The following is an 18,746-nucleotide window of genomic DNA, read 5'->3' on the forward strand; positions in this document are numbered from 1 at the left end:
GTATAAATGACTATGAATTTGACCACATGTAAAATGGTATACACCATTTATCAAGGTGAATACAATTATTACTTGTATTATTATTATTATTTATCCCTTTAAAAGTAAAGTTGAAAAAATTCCATAGAGATGTGACATGCCTGTGTTTGGAGCACCATTTGATGGGCAATTTCAATTCAATTTCCATGATACTGAGTCTGCTGTGGGAAGGTAGTAAACAACTACCTCTCCAGTTACCTTACAGCAAAAATAATTGAGATTTGTATAAAAAAATTGACATAACCATAGACGTAAGCTGAGCTATTTTTAATCACTAAGGATTCTTGAAGATATGACAAGTTTTAATACAGGATAAAAAGGTTATTATGGCACAATGTCATTTTATACAAGTGATTGCCTCTTCAATTTCTAACACATTGGTCCTGAGTTTGTAATAATTTCCATGAGCATGCATAGAAAAAATTGATTATTCTACACAATATACATTTGCAAAGACCCTCAATTTTAAATAAAAAGTAAATGACACACTCTTTATCAAAATATTGGTGAGATAAATAGGCTTGAACAAATGTGAGAAGAAACAGAAACAAAATCCTAGGACCCTGTATGTGCTGACAGACAAGGAGGTGTTCTATTACGAGCCTCTGTTGAGCCCAAACCCATTAAAATAAGGCATAATACAGTGGAAGCTCGGTTTCACAAGTGCTCAAAATCTCCAGAAAATTGCACACTATATTTATTTACACTCATTATACCCAAAGGAGACGGATGAAGCCTCTCAATTCCCATATTTACCTAACCTGACTGCTTTTCCTTTGTAAAGGCACTATTTTACAGAGGACTTAGACTTTGTTGACCTTAAATTTCGTATGTTCTTATAAATTTTCAAATAAAATATCTAAAGCAATAATCCGCCCATGTTTCCAAAAACCAAGCATCCATGGCAGGGTGAGCGCTATTTGTAGCGATGAGATCATTGATATGGGATTGTCTGTGATTGGTAGGAAGTTTTAAATTGCAATTCTACAGCAGAAACGTTATTCCAGACACTGCATCAAAAAGCTGCTTCTCATAAAATTCCAGGAGAGGCAGTCTTAGGAGGATGCATTTCCGTGAGAAAGCCGTGCAGTTGAGCGATCCACGATGCTCCAAAACAATAAGCAATGATCTTTCTTTAAGGTAAGTGATGCACAACATTCTATCGCACATTATGCAGCCACAGGTACCCTATTCTTATATACAAGCGCTTGAAGCCACAGATATTTATGGTAGACGGGAACAGAGACAAGATTAACAAAAAGCCAAATCACATGAAAGCAGAGACAAGTGGTGCCAGGAAAGTGCAGACTTCCAGCAATGAGATTGTTTTCTGATTGTCCATTTTAAGACCAACGGGAGTCTACCACAAGAATATCCTACACATCTCCTACCTTAACCCACACTGTCAATCTCTGCTATCGTTTAGATGGCTCGGTGCCTCTCTGCCTACCACACCATGCATTCTGACTACAGAACACTGTGATCTCTTGAAAAATATGCCAGTGTGGGCCATTGATATTTGGTGATTGAATCTCTAGAAGTCTTGATATATTTTTTGTCATTATTGAGACTGCACACTCATAAAAATGAATGATTTATGGATCAAAGATCTCGAAGTTCACTTCAAGAAATACAAAATACGAAACAAAATTAATTTCCATGTTTACAAGAATTGCCATGAGAAAATATTCCCCTGCACTGAGAATCAAACCACAGATCTTTGACTTTCCAGGCTACTGTGCGGACCATTATACAGTTGCATCATCATCCTTAATGGACCGTGACGGCCTAACATGTAGTGCCATCAGCCTCAGTACAATTGCCATGGGAACTCAGGAACCTGGATAGCATAGTGGTCTTTTCAGTGGCCCAGAAAGCCAAAGGTCCTTGGTTTGACTCCTCATCCACTTGAATATTTTCTCAAGGAAATTGATGTATATTTCTCTGCCTTTCCTTTAGCAGGCTCAAAATATTGCACTGATTTCTAGGAGATCAGATAATTAGTGAGTATCATGGCCTGGATTTGACCACAACACAGAGGCATTGATGCTGGGGCACAAGTTTAAGACACTAAAGCAATGTTCAGACTATTCATGAAGTAGATGTGGCACATTTTAACTTGTAGTTGATTAACAATACCGTTAAAAAACACACTATGTGGTTGGTGGTGATTTCTGTCCAGACACCAATCAGTTCAGTGTGCAGCTTCGGCAAACTTGCGACATTGCCCGTAATTGACGACTGGAAACTGGGCTGGCGTACACACTGAGTCTCCCCCCTGCATGAAGCTAAGCCGGCCTTAGTAGCTCTTAAAATAAACTTCATACAATAGTTTTCAGAGGTATTATTTTTGCCATCACTCCATTACTGATCAAATGAGTGCTTTTGATTACTTTCAAGATAAATACTTATCCACTGCTCTAAAGAGATATACCTCGTAAACCCTAGTGCATCCTGTGGCAGTGACTTCTTGGCCTAGCTATATCCATACTTTTTTACATGTTAATCCTAGGCAGGATAGCACACCCTATACAAGATAGTCGCTGTATGCCACACTCACTAACACGAGCTTCCACTGTATGAGCAAGGGGTCAAAAAACAATTTATTTCCCCTCTATAAACATTTATATCACAGACAAACCTTCAAAATCCTGCAGGGGAAATAAATATGGAACCAACAACTGCTGTATCTGCAGGAAATTATAAACTCCTGGCGTCAATCCTTTCAAAAGAGTGGTAACAGCTAATAGTGCAGGGCACAGCTCAAAGACAAAAATCATTTTTATGCACATTAACAATCCATATATTAAGTGTACATGTGGTTTTAAGAGTGAATTTGTGTGTTGCATACAAGCACACAATGATTTCAGTGATAGGTTTATTATTTTTTGTACAAACTTGTTAAATTAAAAATATCTCCACTCCCTCAATAAATTATCTACTCTGCAAAATCCACCAGAATATACAATGTGCCACACGCATTCGTGATTTGGCCTAAGAGAGCGAACAGGCGTCACATTTACAGTAGCTGGCTGCCCTCAAGGGACCTCAGGGCTCCCCTCCCCCCTCCTCCTCCTCCTTGCCTCCACCATCCGATGGGCTCTCCTGAATCCTATACATGCTCTCGAGGGTTGCAGCCAGCACTCGCAAGTTGTCCACACCACCCAGCAATTGCCTGAGGATTAAAGATACGTTTGAACCAACTCACTGCAGATCATGTACCGTGGGTACGACACCACTATGGTCTCTCCAGGGATGCCACAATGGTTTCGTACACAAATGGAAAATAATTCATAAAACAGGAACAGAATTTATGACTTGATAATACATAGGTCTTTCATTCTTGCATTTGCCAAACTTCGATCAATGAAAGTCTAAATTTTAATACCAATTAATACAGTAATCTCAACCTTAAATAAAAAAGGAAAACTTCACACAGACACAGCAACAGGTGTGTTTACGGGCTTCATTTAAAAAATTAGGTAAGAATTAGGGGCGAGCTGATAATTGATTCCAGTTTAGGTACTGGTCAATATTTGGCTATATGTAAATCAGTATTCAAGCATCAGAGTCTGATAATTTTTCCACTACCATTATGCTTTCAACAAACTGCTGTATAACTCCCAATTGAATATTATGCCTCGCCAGCTTGAAAATGAAAGAAAGGACCTAGAAAATCCACTGCCAATGTCTACCCGTTCGACTGATAGAAGGTCTGATCGCAAAATTAAATGCTATGTCTGACAGAGATACAAATCATTCCAATTCATTTAGTTAATCATTAATATAGCAAACTCGAGAAAGATATTATAAAACATAGAGAATAGCGATTTTTATGAAGTAGCTGTCCTGATACACACAAGGATTAATGGTTGTGTCTTTTCTCCCCCAACATTACTCATAGAAGCTAAAAGAGACATCATTAGTTTACAGTGGGTCGCCTTTCCCAGAATTTGTATGGAATGATTCCTCCTCAGACAAAAATATCCCCACACAATCCAGGGGAAAATGTAAAGGTGTATCCAAAGGAAGCGTAAATGCACATTGAATGTGACACTCTTCATTATTGGAAAAATTGGAAAAAAAAACAAATGCAATTGTCGGAAGTAGCCAAAGCAATTAAAGTAGCATCATCAAGATATGTTGGATTACAAAGGGTTTTCAGCAAATTTAGTGTCTCCTAAGCAAGGAGATCAATGACCCCAAAGAAAGCTAGGAAACTTTTTTTTTACTAGAAATGACATGCAGAAATTTTCAGTCTTGTTAATGTTTCGGTTTTCTAGATTGATCTTTTACATAACTGTATTTAAATTGAGCAAATTTTTTTAAGCCTTTAAGAGCACTCTTTGCTATTATATTCAATAAATATACAGGTATGAAGGATTAAAATATTGGACCAGATCAGGTTATTGGGACAAAATACCAGCTATTCGAAAAAAGGGCATTGGCTCACTTCAGGTTAGAATAATTAAAGAATAATAAATAAGAAATAATAATAAATAAATAATAATAAATAAGAGATAATAATAAATAAATAATAATAAATAAGAGATAATAATAAATAAATAATAATAAATAAGCCTTCTTAGCTTTGAATTCCAATAAAAGGCGAATCAATTTCAAACTACACATAATAAAGTGACAAGGGAGTACTCATCTGAATGCAGATAAAGGAGAAGAATTGGCTAGAAACATGACTCACCTCAGAGAGTGCTCGGCCGAGTTAGCAGCGGCCAGGATCTCGGTGGCCACCTGCTGAGGCACTCGCGTTTGAGGCTGAAGGGGGGCCGACGCACTGGCTGACGTGTCCTCGGGCGCACTCGCACCACCACCCCTGAAACACCCCTGCAGGCGATCGTTCTCTCGCCTCAGCTCCGACATCTCCACCTGCACCAAACAAAGCATCCCACCAATCACTAAGAGCACAATGGATGTTTCTCCAACTCCATGCAGCTCACAGATGGAGGACAACCCATTTCACCTGCCATGGAACTTACTTTCTTCACAGATATCACCCTTTGGGACAAGTCATAAGTGCCTACCATAGTTTTACTCTTACGTTGGCCTCACATGCTCATATTCATAATAGAAAAGAGTTTAATGCCACACCTGGCATGAATTTGATTTTGTATCTTGGTCAAGACTAATGATTTTTTCTCCGTGGAACTACCACACATTTTGGTGACCATTCTGACGAGTGTTCAGAGGTGCATTGGAAAATATAGTCATCAATCAAGGAGAGTCATCAAGACAAAGAAAACACTAATGAATGGAATATGAACCAGCAAAACAGCCCATTCTATTTTTTTCGGCATGCTAGGCTGAGTTAGTGTGCATCCAACAGAGTGGCTCATGTAATAAGGCCATAAGAAAATTTCCCTTGCACAATATGCTTAGCTAGCAAACTGAGCCAAAAGACAGCCAAAGCACTGCATATACATCATATGAGACTTTGTATGTAGTCATGTGCACAGGCACAAATATGCACCAACGATGAAATTTTCTGTAAAAATTCATTTGGCTAGACCAGGATTTGAACCCAGGTCTCCTGATTGCCAGTCAGGTATACTACCAATTACTCTGCCAATTGTATGAAGTGAAACTATAGGCTGGCCTGGTTGGCAATTGGGAGATCCATGGTTTAATCCTGGCTAAGCAGAATGATTTTTTAATGGTAAATTTCACCCCAGGCCAAAATATAGCATTTGCATATATTACTAATTAAATTATTAGTAATAATTCATGATAAGTTTAATAATCATAATATAATTATGCAGATGATATTGCTACCAAATCTTTGTATCAAACTTTCAATTACAAGTAGAAATGGGTTCCAAACTTACCATGATTGCTTTGATTTCTTGCTTCAACTTGGAGACTGTAGTTTCCGCACTGACTGCCCTCCGCTGAAGGAAACACAGAAACACAGGGTTCATCAAAGACAGTACATATATATGAAAGCAAAACTTCAATGACAAATTTCCAATGCAAATTCTGATTTGCAAATGAACACTCAAAAAACTTCCAAAAATAAGCCATACATTCAAAAATAAATGTGTACTAAACAATACAAAATCTAACAAAGGCCATTATGGAAATGCATTATATAAATAATTAATTATACTTCTAATCATCATAATAAAATCATGCTGATGCTACAGCTAATTAATCTACGTCTCTATACACAATTCATAGCACTATTTCCAGGATCACTTGACATAACCACACCCTTCAATCCAAATTGTATTTTTTTACCCAGGAACATATAAAATAAAAAATACAGCCTGAAAAGCACATGTTACATACTTAGCATGTTATTAATTTAAAAGCTATTTTTTTAAGCCCTAGTTCATACAAAAAGACCAAGCTAAATGGGACATTTTTGGCATCACGGAGTCTTTGGGTATATTGAACAGTGACTTCCATTCAAATCATTTTTTCTCCCAACGTTCTACTTCCCTGTCCAATTATCATTATTGATATGAAAACATGATCAGCAAAATCGTGCCTTAAATTGCTTATGCTTTCTACTCTTTCATATATACATGAAAAATATATATATATATACTTATCAAAATCAATATTTATTAATCCTTGAAACATTGTTTAACTTGAATTCTTGATGGTAATTGATACACTCGAACATACCTTTTTAAAACACTTTAATTTTTTAGCATTTGATACTTAATACAGACTCTCTACACCCTGACGATGCCAATGATACCTGGAAAATTTTTGAATAAAAAAGTATTTTTTATGGATAAGCATAAGTGACTACAACTCCAGAGGAATCAAATCCCAAAAAGGAAGAAAATGTTGGATCTCAAGGTCAAATCTTTCTCAAGATTTTTTCAAATTCAAGCTAGACTAAAAAACCTGCTCCCACAGGCCAAGATAAAATGTAATAGAGCTCAACATGAAAGAAATCAACACTAACCCTTTTACTGCCACCAGGCCAATATATCGGCCCTCGCTGGTTGAGCAAAAACTAACAGTCAAATAAGATTTATCGGCCCAACTTATTTGACTTTTTTTTTTTCGTGATTGTGGCCTTTTCAACGGCTGTAATTTAAGTAAACTCCCATAATCTATCTATGGTTATAAGATATAAATATATCTTAAGTATTGGGAAAAAATCTAGATGTATTATATAAAATTAAATAGCTGAAAATTTTAAAAATCTGAAATTTTGCATTGAAATTGAAATTAAATCTGAAATGTTGCAAATTCTGGAAAATAGCCTTGGCAGTCTTCGCACGTCCCACCCGAAATGGGCTGCTGCAGCAAAAGGGTTAAATATCATGAAACTTTTTACAAGTTGATAATAATGACACATTTACAGTTTAAAAAGCACCCGACTGGGTTCACATAATTTGTTCATCATATCTTGCAATGTTTGATCACATGATAACTTATTAAAAAAAAACATGAGCTTACTTATCACCACCCTATTGATTAATAACTTTAAGCTATTCACCCATTATAATTTTATACTGCTCACTATTGATCTCACAGCTGATCCTTATCTCCCACAGCTAAAGGAAGGAATGTGATCAGCACAATGAAATAAAGCTAGCAAGGAAGCACTCACCGTAGTCCGCTTCAGATTGTCCTCCACCTGCTCAATCGACTTGGCCAGCGTGGCTGTCTCCTCACTCTCCCGACGACGCATATTGTACAGCTCATGCTCCAGTGACTGCACCCTGCAAAAAAATACAAGGAAAATATAAGATGGGACGCATAAATAATTCCTCTCGCTCCACTGCTGTGACTAATATCCCTCATTATGGTTCTGGCTTTGACTCCCAATCAGACCACATTATAACCCTCTGATTTCTGGCTCCTACCACCTTCCACTTCACCATCATCTTTATTCATTTCATGTTGTGTTCCCATTCTTCCCTATCTTGGCTTCTTAGAAGCCCATATTCCCTTATGATGCCATCCTCGATGGACCACAAGGACCAAACATTTACCGCCATGATATATTGCCATGGGGAATCTAGGTACCTGGATAGCGTGGACAGCTGGAGGTCTGCAGTTCGATTCAAGGCCAAAGGGAATTTTTTCCCAGGGAAATTACTTTGAATTTCACCACCATTCATGGAGCAGAGTTGAAATATTCCTCATTCCCTTCTGTATGGGTCCTATTCTTCGAAGTTAGATGGAAGATGGGACTTTCTAGTCCCAATCTCACCCAATAAAGACAAATTATTATTATTCTTTTGCTGGTAAGACGTGCCAGTGTCATTTCTTTGACACTTCTGTAGGCCAAAGCTAATGGGCTATTCTGTTGCAAAAACCCCTACTGAAAACATAGTACATAAATGTAAGTGTCTTGGTAACTCAACTGGACAGACAACCAGACAAGTAATATCTTGTACGACATTAGGCACAACATATAGGAAATTCTTCATATTAGTAAAATTGGACATTTCAATGTTTCCACTGAGTTAGTGGAAATATTGCTATTAATGTCCAATTTTATTAGCTGACAAGAATTATATGAATATGTACCTATATGTAGTTACACACAGTGGAAGCACCATATATTGAGTGCTTTGAAAGTTCTCGGAAAATTACTCACTATATTAATTAATATTAATTCTTAAAGTTATAATCATCATAAGTTGCTTGGGAAATTACGCTTAATTACAGTAATTTCTTCTCAACAAGTTTTTGTCTCCAAAATCAGCCTGCATTTTCACAAAACTTTTAAACTTTAGAGCATGGGGGGCAGTGGTTCATATTACCTAATTTATAAAAATAAATTCAGATCTGAGACCCTGACACAAGTTAGCAACTTTCCTACATAAGGCAAATTTGATTCTGAAAAAAGTCATTTTTCAGCCCACCTCATTGTCCAGGCTAGAAAACATGCCCTACTTGGTTTTCATGGCCTTGGAGTGAGTGCGTAACCTCCCCATACCATCCCTTTACCCCAACTCCCTTCAGAGTTCAGCAGATTGAATCCCACAGTGATAGATACCATTGCTGAAAGGGTTCCAGTCAAAAACAATTTAACTATATGCTGTACTTATTAAAAAAAGCTTCTCCTACATGTGGAAGGTTACTTGGGATTTCCACCGGATCAGGTTCTCCATCACAGCTGATATTTCGATGCACGAGTCGTCCAGGGACCTTGTGTGTCGCATGCCCTGATTACGATGGAAGACTCGTGCATCAAAACCACGGGGACTCCATTACAGGAGGCTCATATAGATGGCAGTTATACCTTTTATCTGCAGCCATTTCCTGTGCATTTTATTCAATCGCCAACATTGGCCATATAGCAGCTCTACTAGGCAATTTGACCTGACTCAGGTGACTTTCGCCACTGAGGGTAGTGGAAGTGGTCTCCCGTGCTCCGTCTTCAATTGGATTTTTGGAATGATTTTCGTAGTGAGGGTTGTACATTTAATTTCGTTGGGCTTTCATAATGGGGCCTAACCGTCGTTGCTTATACCTGGGAGCAGAGGAGGCTAGGATAATCAAAAGAGGCGTAATAAGGAGTCGGGCATATGCAACAAAAGCCTCTTCCAAGCAAGGGTAAGTAAATAACCTATTTTAGGTAGAATTTGGTGGAATTCTTTAAAGTGAAACATGAATTACTGGACTCAAGGTTAACTCCCCAAGTCCAATAAGTTATTGTACCGTAAATCTTTGGACAGAAATGTGATGTAACAGTATATCTTGGTCGTAGTGTGTGATTGCCGACATAATTGAAATGTTCCTTTAAGACTTAACACTTTGCGTGCCACGGACATAATATTACGTCCTGGTAATCCTTCTGAGGATTTCCATGGGCGTAATGTTACGTCTATCTATTTTATTGACTTTGTTTGCGTGAAGCTGTAATGTTTCGCCCGTCGTACTTTTCCAGTTTACTGCTTAGAGGTTCTGTTACTCCCAAAATCAACTGCTCGATAGAAAAAGTGTTCCCTTTATGTCTTGAGGACGAAAAGTCCTCTGTAGCTACCAGCATCCTTATCTTAGGCCACTTTGTGTGAAAATTCTTTTGCGGAAAGAACCGTTCGTTGAGGGTGCAGTGACCCTTTTTGTCATCCAGGATTTATAATACTTTGCTTAGAAGAGCGCTTTTTTATGATTTCCATGCTTTAAATAGTTCAAATTGAGCGTAATAAAAATTATTATGCATGTTATGGCGGTACATCAAGTGTTGCAACTTTTTTTATTTTTCAAAAACAGTAGGTTTTCATTGCTAACTTATATATTTAAAAATTAGCAATAAATTAAAAATAACTCACATACGGGTGTATGCCGTGTGTCGTAAAGGAGATAGCCCCGACGTTTCGCGACCGACTGCTGGTCACTTTTTCAAGGGAATAATGTTGGGATTGGTTTTTTGCTGCCTTTTTATATTTCAGGTGGGAGGGGTGGGCAGAGGGTGTGGGGAGTTAGGACTGGAGGGGGAAGATAGCGAAATGTTGCGGATGGCTGGGTTCCAAGTATTGCTGATTCTTAATCCGGTTACATAATTGGGGCAAATCTTGAAGAACAGAACCCAATGGCAGAATATCCTAGAGTTTTCTCCGCTTAAATGGGACAGCATGCTGCTTTATTGGGCCATGAGTTGGCGACTTTGACTCAATATTAGCGACGAAATTAATTTTTTTCGCACTAGAATATGTTTTTTTTACATTCTCCTCCTTTAATTTAGTCTTATTTCTCAGTTATGGTACCTATTATTGCCTTATTATTAAAGCTCTTGAAGTTATAATATCCGTCAGAGGATTCGGATTCTGTTTCCCAACCATACGGATGATAGAATGAGCCCGGGATAGTGAGAAAGAAGTAGCGACATCCGTGATGAGGGTATACGAGCGGGTACAGGCCAATTTCTAAAGATTAAAGGCTGATGTTGAGCAGAGGAGACTGGTCGAGATGAACAATGTTGCTTACCAAGAGCTTTTTGTTTCCGATATCTTGCACAAAATTCAACTGACACATGTGGTCCATCCCCTCTCACCCCTTTCTGACTGCGAGCCTCTTTATGCAATGGTCGATCAGGTAGAATAAAGAATTAGGACGAAAACAAAGAAAGTTTCCACTTGTACTTGATAACTATGTGACGCATCCTAATAGCTCAAGTGGTAAAAAGAATCAGTTGGAATTCTGCCCTTAAACACAACATCCTTGGTGCAACCAATGGATAATGGATCATTGAAAATTTGAAAACACTTTTCCGTGGGAAAGTAGTAGATTGTATTCTAGAATCTAGAGAAGATAATCTCATCGTCATGCACCGCCTACGAAGTAAGTTCAAAGGTGAAAATTCTGCAGACTATAATGTTTCCGGCTGAAAGCTGGCAAGATTCACCTGTCAAACATTCAAAAAAATTTTTTCATTGCGGTTTCAAACATTCCTAAACTGTTTTCAGCATTCTAGCATAATCTGAAAGTGAATTCAACTCGAAACTGTACCAAATGACAAGTAATGAAGAGTTCGATAATATCGACTGCAAAATTAAATGCAAGCTAAAGGTGAGGATAGTGATGGAGTGGAAATCGCACCTGAGCGAAACCGAGTGACATCTCAGAATGCAAGGAGGTTCATTGAGGGGTTACAGCTCTTTTTTATGAAAAAAAGCGTTGAAGGAGGCCCAATGTTGTCATTGGATGTCTGTGCCGACTTTTTTCGAATTTATTCGATTTTGTACAAATTTATTAGACAAATTCCTCGGACGAGGAGATACCATTTCAACAGTTTAAGTACTCGTATGTTTATAAGGAAATGAAATATTAAGGAATCACATATTTTTAACTAATTACCCGTAAGTTTTCCTTTAATCATTTAGTAAAAGGCATTCATCCAGCGTCGTCTGAGGCTGTGACAAATAGTTTCAACTAAGATTTACAGAAAACTTAATAGTTTTAATATTTAACTATCCTAGCTGATAATTACGTATATTAATAGTTATATAAACATTGTTTGCTCTATAATCATTATTTAGTCTTCTTTCTACCATTTCTATGTTTGTTTATGCCCATAAACGGGATAGTTCGCCTAATTCGGGCAAAGTGCGACTGTCCCGATGTGTCCAAATTAACCGGAATCTACTATATTTCTAATTTTCAATGATGTGAAATTCTCACTTTTCGTAGAATTTTTTCTTACTAAATGGCAGTTTTTTTTAATTAACTTTTATCTGGTTCTTAAGAGTCATCACGCGCCCCAGTCAGTCCCTGGGCAGGATTTTAAATAATGCGGGTGTGGATTTCACAACTATGCATTAATACAATATACTAATCGGAGCTGAAAATAATGCAATGAATAATTTTTTTCAGAATGATGCACAAGTGCAGAAATGCCGAAAGAGCCGAGCAATCTCACGTTGGGATGAAGGAGAGGTCTCTGAACGAGATTTTATCTGTGAGGATCATGTTCTGGTGGGTGCTATTTCATGGCACACCAGAAATTCACTGAAAGACGGTTCTATTGTCAAGTGGGTGGGTGGGGGGGGGGGGGGGGGGGAAACTCAAGCCAGACGCCAGCCCAATGATATTTACCAGAAGCTGGTACCTTTCGAAGTTTGGGATTGGTGCCGTTGGATGAGCCTGGAGAAACTGCCAGCAGATTCACTTATACCCTGTGCAAAATTATGGATGGATGGATGTGTAAATGCCCACGATTGGTACAATGTATAAGTTCTGGGCATGATCAAGACATCACACAATAGGGGCATAGCTAGTGCATTAGATGTGACTGGGTCCCAAAAAATTGCCAATATCAGGCTCCACTTTAATAGTCAGCTCTGATTTTACGTTTTGGTGGGATAGAGGTAGAATAGATCAGAGTTCTGTTTAGTAGAAAACTGTCTAACATACAACAAGTGGGTAGTCAAAGTGGATTATTGGCTTAGTTACGTATTACTGCTGTGTATTTCCGCGAGTGAGGTAGATCAATTTGCCTGGTAGCGCTGAGACGGGCGATTTTTGAATGCTGTATACATTTTACATAATGTGCACGGAGAGACACATTTTACATAATGCGCACGGTGAGACAACAATTCTAGCAGTGGACCTGAGAAAAATGTAATATTCGTGATTGAAACGTTGGCTGTGATGGAGAACCAGGTGGAAATCTGGGTGGAAAAATGGAATTTAAAACTCACCGGACAGATTCATCAGAGAGCTGCCTTCGGCAAATATCCAACTCCCAGCGAAGACGCTCATTTTCCTGGGCTAACTGCGGAGCCAAAGAGGAAATTTTTATTAATATATATCATTATTTATTATGATGCCTTCCATTTTTAGCCATTTTTCTCACAAAATGATTTAGCATAAGTAAAATAATAATGAGAAATACCTTCAAAAGAGCCGTTCAAAGGTGCTCTTCCAACCATTGGTATGACTAAAACAGACAAAGGAAAAGGGACAGTCCAACATGGACTTGAATTATGGCTTATTTTCAATAAATTTAGGTTAGGTAGATCGGTCTGACCATGATAACATTTTACAGTGGAAACCAACCAACCAACATAGATATACAACCATGTGGTAGCAATCAACTAGGTGTAAATTCAGTGACATGATACACTGAACTGACTTCACCATAACACAGGTAATACTTAATGGCAGTAGAAACTCTAGCTGTGTAACTCTAGCATTGCTGCCATGGCATCAGAATCGACACAACCGGTAATGGGAGAATTGGAATCGAAATGTCAGACCCAGAATAGGGATTGGAATGACTAGAAATTGGAACTGACCCTAGATCACTAATTATAGCATTTTAAGGATAGGAAAATGGAACATTAGATCAATTTGAACCAGTGGAAGACTGGAGAATGTGAACATGGAGATTTGAAGAGTGAACCCAGACATATTAGGAATGAGGTGGCCAAAAGACGGAGACTTTGGGAGTGGAAGCAACACGATTACGAACACTGCATCTGTGGAAACGTTTCTGCAGTGAAATGATAATCATGGTAAAGATCAAGAACAAACTGGCAGATGATATAGTGGTACAGATTTACTTTCCAATGACAGACTATGAAAAAAACCAGATAGAGGATGTATACAGAGATTCTGCGAAAGTAATCGATCAGGCAAAAGGGGAGGAGAATCTTATCATTTTAAGCAGATCAGAATGTTGCCATCAGAAAAGGTCAAGACAGAAGAATAACTGGAGAATAATGATAAAGTACACAATATTAAAGAAGAGAAATACTACCATCACCGTAAATTAGTGACACAGAGAAAGTTTGCCACAAGTTCGACAGCCTGCCCAACAACAACTCACAAAACTTCAAAATTATCATTGCACCAGATTTCCTTCATGTGAAACAAACCTTTACGTAACGTTTCTACTATAGTACTAAATGATACTGACTTCGCATGTACTGTTCCTAGGCATACTATACCACACTACTATGAACATTGTGTTTGGATTACATGACATACATAATTACAGCTGGACATGAGAAATTCTGCTCTATCGGTTGATGTCTTACCCTCAGTGGATCCGAATCAGGGGGCGTATGAGGAGATCCGGATGGCACCTCGACGTCCGGTGGGTTCGAGAGCCTGCCGCCCAGAATGGGTCCGTCTGACAAGAAGTCCGGGAGGCTCTTGGACGTGGCCACTTCCGACGGGCCTTGTGGGATCACTCCTGGAGGCGAGACCGCCCCGGGTCGAAGGTCGAGAGACCGGTTCGCGACGCCGTGATGGATACCACCGCTGCTATTGTTTAACCGCTGCCGATTCGGGCTTTGACCACTTCCTATGCTGATGGCGTCCGACCCGCCCAGGGCGAAGTCGGGCAAATTGTCCAGGTCGGGCAAGCCTTGAGTAGGGGGTTCGGCTAGGTAACACTGTTCCATGACCAAGTGGTCCTGTACGAAATCGGGAAGTGCTGAAGTGAGCTCGGGTGTGCCGACCATCCTGGATGAACTAGGCCGCGGGGTGCCCGAGTGATCATCGCACGACCCACCATTTTCTGTCCTGCACTTCGAATCAGATACTGGGTGAGAGTAAACTTTGGGTCTTGCACCTGTCGACGAGTAAGTATTCCTAGAAACGTCGCGTTTCAGAAACACTTTGAAAGAAAATGGATTTTCCGACCTTGACGGGTTATTCTCTGTGAAAAAAATAATCATTGGCATTAGAATTATGTAACTATGCCATGATAAGTACAGCAACGCATATTCATGCTAACAACCTTGTCCCTGAATATCGACATTAGATTTTTTATCGTAGCTGGGTTCCGATCCAAGTCCAATATCGGGTTGTACAGGTACATCCTCAGCATCACTATCGTTTTCCTCATCTTCATCAGAATGGCGAGATCTGCCCTTAGCGAGCTTATAATTAGGGAAAGGCTTTTCTTCCCCACCGGACCCACCCTCCGCCATAATCATTCCGTAATAATGCTGCTTTTCGCTTTTCAGATGCACATTTACTCTCTCACCATAGAGATTTCCGCAGTTTCTGCATCATCTATGGCACAAGTGCAATGAAATCCCGCATCGTGGCGCTGTACTTTAAAAGGCCGAAAGATGGCGCATTGGCCAAGTTACTACGGAGTTTGTGGATCCGATACGAGGAACCCTGGAAGAAATGTCCTCGACTCTTGACGCATCGCCTTCATATAGACCCAATTTGGCGGCGTAAACGAGTGTTCAGAAACTAGTTACAGGATTGTTTTAGGCTTATATTGAGAGTTGGTTGATTATTAAGTTTTATTTCAACGTTTCAACAGTTATGTTGTTATCCTCAGGTCTTCGATCTCATTTAGGGATCTTAGAAACAAAAATCAACTTGTATTTTACAAAATGAATACTTAAAAACTCATTGGTGAAGAAACACAATCATGAAAAAGTAGATACTTATAAATATTACAAGAAAATTACTTAATATGTGGATCTGGCTTCAACTACCCGATTTTTTCCAGGAATATTAATAAAATTATATTACTGGAAAAATAAAATACTGTAAATTACTTTTAACAATAAAATAACGGCTGTGGCGAAAGTGTAGTACAAAAGTCATTTTATTTGCTTGTTTATCTATAGTTTTTCTTCCACATCCAAGGAGGTAGGAATATAAAGGAGGGGGCACCACAGGAACCGTGTGTAGAGCGAAGTATGGCAGGGACTTGAGTAAGTTAAGCCACGCCTACTTTGACCAAAAAAATTGGCAATCCCAGTAGGGTCAATGCTTAGGAGAAAGTTTTGATCACAACTCGTTAACACATTAAAGTAAACTATAATATAACGTACAATTTAAACCTTTTTTTCTTGCTTCATTAATAAGGCTTCGCGAAGTAATTTCTCAAACATCTTTTCCCAGGCAAAAATAATCATCAATCATCACGGATAAATTGTACAATAAAATAAAAAATCAGCTGAAAATAAAATTCAATGAGCGTAAACTAGTCATTCCCTACATTTACACTGGGATTAAATTTTAATATAGCCAACGGAAATCTAACAATAGGATAGTTTCCCTCATCAAAGAAAACGAAAGCATTGATTGCGATTCGTTACCCACCATTAGTGTATTCATAATATACAAATTATTTGGTTTTGGAAATACCGGTTTAGACGAATGGCAATGGTCAATTTTATCCTCATTTGAAAAAGGCCAGATTGGCGCCCATGCGATTCCACTCCACGTGACGTCACAGGGACCTAGTTTCTATACGAGTAGATAGGAGTTTTACATCGTCTGAGATTACCAATGCATGCATGAGGCACAGACCTCAGGGAAACATGTCTTAATAATCACCTATTAAAACTGGCTAAGGTCGGAAAGTTTTCTTCGTTTGATAAGGTATTAACAATCCTTATTTAAGCCAAGCGCTATCAGCTAGCAGGGTACTCTGCTACCTGCTAGCATCCTGCATCGTATCAGCGCTCAAAGCCTCGCCCCAAGGTCACCTCACTTGCGACAGCGGGAACCAAAATGACGTCACACAGAGTTTTCCCAGCATTCATACTTAGCCGTCGAGTTTTCGCGTGCTTGAAATTTTTCACTTTTCATTTAATCGCGAAAAATAGATATCGTCATTTAAAAATCTTAAAGCGTGAAATACGTACTCCAGGAGTAATAATCTTTTGATTTAGGCGATAAAAAAATAAAGGAAACCACACTTTTACAGTACCTACTAAAGTGTATTTACAAGGATATCCCCGCGAGTGAAGTGGCTAAGAGGACAGTGATTTTATACATTAATAGAAGTATTGTGAACGATGGGAGAAATCCGATGACAATCATCGGCTAAATACTAATGATTATGGTAGCATTTTCACTTAATGTAGTGCGTTTTCGGAACAAAACTTAGCCATCTCAAAACATCAAAGTCCAAAAAATAAATGTTAAACTAAGATGGCGGATATTTGATCACGCTAAAAACTCGGAAACAGCGCCTCCAGATATTGTCCCCTTGTCCTCACCGGACTCAGCCTCCGCCATAATCACTCCGCTGAATAAATCTGCTTTTCGCTTGAATTCGTACGACGCGTTTCGACTCACGGAGCCATCATCATCTGGCAAAAGACAATTCGGTACATAAGAACATCACTTTTACTCCTTGAGGAAGGGATGGGGGAGGATTGACAAGTGTGAGGACCCCCATATATTCCTCAAGGTGTAAAAGTGATGTTCTTATGTACTGAATTGTCTTTAACCCAGGGATGCCGACTTACAAAAAATATTGAGGGGGTCCAAACCGGGGATCTTGCTCCGTGAAATTTTGCAAGTAGTGAGTTTTAACTTTTTTAAGCATTTTAGAAGAGTCATGTGATCAACATTAGAACCCTGATAACTCGAATCTCGATATCTGGACACTCCGAGGAAAATCCACAAGCCTGACAAATAGGGTAGTTTCCTTCATCAAAGAAAACAAAAGGCATTGATTGCGATTCGTTACCCAACATTAGTGTGTTCATAATATACAAACTATTTGGTTTTAGAAATACCGGTTTACACGAATGGCAATGGTCAATTTTATCCTCATTTGAAAAAGGCCAGATTGGCGCCCATGCGATGCCACTCCACGTGACGTTAAAGGGACCTAGTTTCTATACGTGTAGATCGTAGTTTTACATCGTCTGAGATTACCAATGCATGCATGAGTCACAGACCTCAGGGAAACATGTCTTAATAATCACCTATTAAAACTGGCTAAGGTCGGAAAGTTTTCTTCGCTTGATAGGGTAATAATAATCCTTATTTAAGCCAAGCGCTACCTGCTAACAGGGTACTCTGCTACCTACTAACATCCTGCGTCGTATCAGCGCTCAAAGCCTCGCCCCAAGGTCACCTCACTTGCGGCAGCGGGAACCAGAACGACGTCACACAGAGTTTTCCCAGCATTCATACTTAGCCGTCGTGTTTTCGCGCGCTTGAAAATTTTCACTTTTCATTTAATCGCGAAAAATAGATATTGTCATTTAAAAATCTAAAAGAGTGAAATACGTACTCCAGGAGTAATATAGGTTTCTTTCGAATCTTTCGATTTAGGCAATAAAAATAATAGGAAACCAGCCTATTTTTTCCTCACAACCATAACGAGTTTTTGAGGGGGCTCGGACCCTATCAGGCCCCATGGAGTCGGCGGTCGCCACTGCTTTTACCTGCTAATGATGGATTAGTGAGCCGATACGCGACGTACGAATTAAATCATTGTGGAAAAGTGCACCTATCTTTCATTTCAATATGTTGAACTTCCACTATATAAC

General features: G+C 39.0%; 1 protein-coding gene across 1 annotated transcript; it reads right to left on the minus strand.

Moving 5' to 3' along the window:
• Window positions 1-291: 291 nt before the first annotated feature.
• On the minus strand, window positions 292-15,486 carry LOC124163493 (endosome-associated-trafficking regulator 1). The gene is made up of 7 exons (XM_046540438.1): window positions 15,224-15,486; window positions 14,517-15,142; window positions 13,176-13,249; window positions 7,631-7,742; window positions 5,883-5,945; window positions 4,742-4,926; window positions 292-3,214 (listed from the first exon to the last, which is right to left on the minus strand). Exons 1-7 carry the CDS (start codon window positions 15,420-15,422, stop codon window positions 3,088-3,090), a joined length of 1,386 nt encoding a protein of 461 aa, XP_046396394.1. The 5' UTR covers window positions 15,423-15,486; the 3' UTR covers window positions 292-3,087.
• Between the last annotated feature and the right edge of the window lie 3,260 nt (window positions 15,487-18,746).

The sequence above is a fragment of the Ischnura elegans genome, chromosome 8 (genome assembly GCF_921293095.1).
Source record: "Ischnura elegans chromosome 8, ioIscEleg1.1, whole genome shotgun sequence".
Lineage (NCBI taxonomy): Eukaryota > Metazoa > Arthropoda > Insecta > Odonata > Coenagrionidae > Ischnura > Ischnura elegans.

What these genes read in the sequence shown, in the direction of transcription:
- LOC124163493 (XM_046540438.1), bottom strand. Translation starts at nt 15,422, where the DNA reads ATGATTATGGCGGAGGGTGGGTCCGGTGGGGAAGAAAAGCCTTTCCCT. An exon ending in TGTCGATATTCAGGGACAAG is followed by an intron (nt 15,143 to 15,223) that starts GTTGTTAGCATG and finishes TTTTTTTCACAG; the next exon opens with AGAATAACCCGTCAAGGTCG. An exon ending in TCGGCCGAGCACTCTCTGAG is followed by an intron (nt 3,215 to 4,741) that starts GTGAGTCATGTT and finishes TTTAATCCTCAG; the next exon opens with GCAATTGCTGGGTGGTGTGG.